This window comes from Vigna radiata, chromosome 8 (genome assembly GCF_000741045.1).
Source record: "Vigna radiata var. radiata cultivar VC1973A chromosome 8, Vradiata_ver6, whole genome shotgun sequence".
Classification (NCBI taxonomy): domain Eukaryota; kingdom Viridiplantae; phylum Streptophyta; class Magnoliopsida; order Fabales; family Fabaceae; genus Vigna; species Vigna radiata.
The window spans coordinates 2,675,631-2,679,403 of NC_028358.1; the positions used below are offsets into that span (position 1 = coordinate 2,675,631).

General features: G+C 38.1%; 1 protein-coding gene across 1 annotated transcript; it reads left to right on the plus strand.

Moving 5' to 3' along the window:
• The first annotated feature begins 829 nt into the window (after window positions 1-829).
• LOC106769873 (activator of 90 kDa heat shock protein ATPase homolog) lies at window positions 830-3,445 on the plus strand. The gene is made up of 3 exons (XM_014655660.2): window positions 830-1,951; window positions 2,949-3,028; window positions 3,117-3,445. Exons 1-3 carry the CDS (start codon window positions 1,073-1,075, stop codon window positions 3,208-3,210), a joined length of 1,053 nt encoding a protein of 350 aa, XP_014511146.1. The 5' UTR covers window positions 830-1,072; the 3' UTR covers window positions 3,211-3,445.
• Window positions 3,446-3,773: the final 328 nt, after the last annotated feature.

Here is a 3,773-nt window from a genome sequence, read left to right on the forward strand (position 1 = left end):
ACAAACAAAGTATATCACTTATATACAAAATACTTTAACACAGACACCGACAAGAAGAAAACTTAAACAAATTTAAAAGCACAACAAAAGGGGGACCACACTCCGATAAAACATGCTTCAAAAACACACTCCGACAGAACTTCAAACATAGGGGACCACATGACCACATCAAAAGTAACATGAAAACAGTCGTCCATGCAACATTCAACATAAACGAAAACGAATATATACTAACCTCAACATGACACGTGTTTCACCTATAACAACCTTCGTCAAAGCTTTCTACGCAAAAACCACCGTTAGATCACGATAATCTCGTACAACGAATAACCCACGAACCACCCGCGAACCACCCACGAAAACCACCGTTAGTTCACGCGAACCTATTTTCCCAATGTTCTCCAATGAACCCTAGTTTCCCCAATTTCAGACAATGCGATTTTGAGAAAACACAACTTTTCGTTTTTGTTTTTATTAAGTTTACAGTATTTTATTTTAAACACGTTTTAAATTAAAAATCATTTAATGGAAATTTTTTCACCTATGTGTAACCTCCCTATTACAATATTATATTAAGTATGTGTCATCTCTGAAAAATTACACATCACTTAGTTACAGACAAAGAATTTAACGCCGTCTAAAACAAATTAATAATAAAGACTTCATTAATTCAATTTTTCATAAATAGAAACTCATTGAAAATACAGACGCAAAGCATAAATAGACCACTAATCCTTTTAAACCTTGTAAATATTATAAATCATATACCTCTTTTCATATTTTTACGTGGACAGCCGAAAGTTGTGGGCCTTTGGCGGCTCGTCTGGCCTCTAACCGCAAACTCGTGTCTCCGCTGTCTTCTAGATCCTTCTTCGGTCTTAACAATATCAGGTTTTCATTTCTACCTTTCTTCCTTTTTTTTCCCACTTCGCTGGAATTCAACACCATCGCATTCTAGATCCTTCCAACACCCGAACCCTCTAGACCCAAATCCAACATCACCGTTATTATTAAAACCACCGTGCTCTTCCCTTCATCACAACAACACTCCGTTATTTGCACATCCGTCTCGATGGCGAAGTTCGGCGAGGGTGATAAACGTTGGATCGTGGCGGACCGTGCTGACGGCACCAACGTTCACAACTGGCACTGGGCTGAGACCAACTGTCTCGAATGGTCCAGAACCTTCTTCCGAAAGCTTTTCGCCAACGTCGTCGTCGCTGACGGTGACGTCTCCGTCACCGTCAAGAAGGTGGAAAAACTCGACGGTGAGGCCTACGTTAACGTGCGCAAGGGGAAGGTGATTCCCGGTTACGAGATCGGCGTTACACTCGCTTTGGAGAGTGAGGTGCGTGGCTCCAACGGGAAGCTCCTGCAGAAGGTCGATGGCGCCGTCGAGATCCCGTACATCTCCGATGAGAACGCTGGCGAGGATCCCGAGGTTAGGGTTACGGTGAAGGATAGCGGAGAGGTTGGGAAGAGGTTGAAGCAGGTGGTGGTGGAGAAGGTGAAACCGGTGATTTTGGAGAAGGTTAGGGTTTGGGTGGAGAGCATGGCGAAGGGTGGGCCAGTGAAGGATGACCTTGAAGCGAAGAAAGTGGTGTCACAGAAGAACACTAGTAGTATTAATAGTAATGGTAATGTTAATATTAATGGTAATAATGGGAACGATTCGAAGAAGAATGAGAAGAGTGAAGGGAAGAAGGGGTTTAAAACGATCAATTTGACAGAGAGGTTTAATTGTAGGGCGAAGGATTTGTTTGAGATTTTGATGGATGAGAATAGATGGAGAGGTTTCACACATAGCAATGCGAAGATTAGCAAGGAGGTTGGGGGTGAGTTTTGTATTTTCGATGGGTCTGTGACTGGGGTAAACTTGGAGTTGCAGGAAGGGAAGTTGATCGTGCAGAGGTGGAGGTTTGGGAGCTGGCTTGATGGGATTCAATCCACGGTAAGTGTTATGAAAAAAGTTAATTTATTTGAGTTTAGGGATTTGTTTTTGGATTGGTTTTTGAGTGTGGTTTAATTTTCTTAGAATCAGAATGTTATATAGTAAGATTGGTATAAGAACATATTCTAAATCTAAGTTTGTTATTAAAACCTTCGGGAGGTTGACTTAGGGGAAGGGATTAGACATTCATATCACGTGGAATTAAGGTTCTAATTCCTCTCATGTAAAAATGTCTCCTGTTTAGAATATATGTAGGGAATCCTAAAAGTGTTTTTGTTGTGAGTTTAATTTTGATCCACCCGTTGGGTAACCTTTTCTACAGTTTTTATGCTCACGGCCAATTGAATGGTGATTGGTCTGAGATCACTGTAGATATGATATTTAAAATAACTATATTGGAAGTCCAATTAAATTCTATTTTGATGAACTTTCTCATGAATCTGAACAAGATCTTTCAAAAGTCTCCATGAATCTTACAAAATCACATACCAAAATAGCTCTCGTTAGTATAATAAGGAAAAGAAGAAAATGATGGATGTACTCTGAAATGCTATTAGACAGAGAAATAGAGAGAATTGAGAGGTGTGTAAGTATTATGATAGATGCGATGACGGGATGAGAAGAGACCAATGGAGAAAAATGATGAGTTTCAATGAAGTGTCTGTAATAGAGGGACGTTTAGATATCATTACTCTTTGGAGTAGGTTGAGTTTATGATGCTAGATTTTCAATGCTTTTAAACTAGTCATATCTCAACATGAGATTTCATGAAATGAAGAAGACAAATTTTATAGGTTTTATTAAGTTTATGAAAGTAAGCTAGAAAGAGATTATAAGAAGTATCAGGTATTTAATTGTTATAAGCCTAAACTAGTTATCCATAAGTTACAGGACTATAAGATGTTATTTAAACATGCTGAAAGTGCTGTGACTGGTGTTTTGTATTCTTTGAATTTGAATAAAGTGCTTGTTTTTTATGGAGTTCTGAATTTTGCAGGTCAGGATTGTGTTTGAGGAGCCTGATAGTGGAGTTACAGTTGTTAAGCTCACGCATAGTGATGTGCCTGAAGAAGACAGGTGAGTCAGTGTTTGGTTGTTTTGGTCTTTTGACTTTCATTTGTTATTTGTTTTGTCTCCGAGGTAATGTGTTTACTTGTAACTGCAGATATGGCAATGCGACTGTGGTGGAAAACACAGAGAGGGGATGGCGGGATCTCATTTTCCAAAGGATAAGGGCTATGTTTAGTTTTGGAATTTGAGGTTTTCTGGATACTATCTGTATTGTAAAATTTTTCTTTTTTCCTTTCAAGGGATTTTTGTTTCCTTTTCACTTTTCAGCAAGGAAAGATTATTGGATTGACCAGTGCAAAAGACGAAGTGTCTTTTGTTCGATTGAATGATCTTTCTTGTTGTATCTTTTAATTAAAAATGGGATTTATCATATCATTCATCAACGTTTTTAATTTTATTGGTATCTTTTGTCATTGTTTTAACTTTTGTTGTACAATGAAAACAGTCACAATTTCAAATAGAGCTAAATTGCCCCCAATTTACAAAACAATTTCTTAGTATATGCAAACAGTAGCATGTATTAATTCCTACCTAATTCCAGCTTCGTTGTGGTTTTTGTTCAGTTGAAATTGGATATTCAAATTGGTCTATACTTAGTTTATACACGTTTCCAGCTGCATGTGTTCATTTCCAGCTTCATTGTGGTTTAGTTAAAATTGAATTGGACATTCAAATGGGTCTTGGAGTAACTAACTTCCATGAACCTTTAGATTGCAAGCATGCATGCGTGTGATGTTTGGGTGCATTTTTT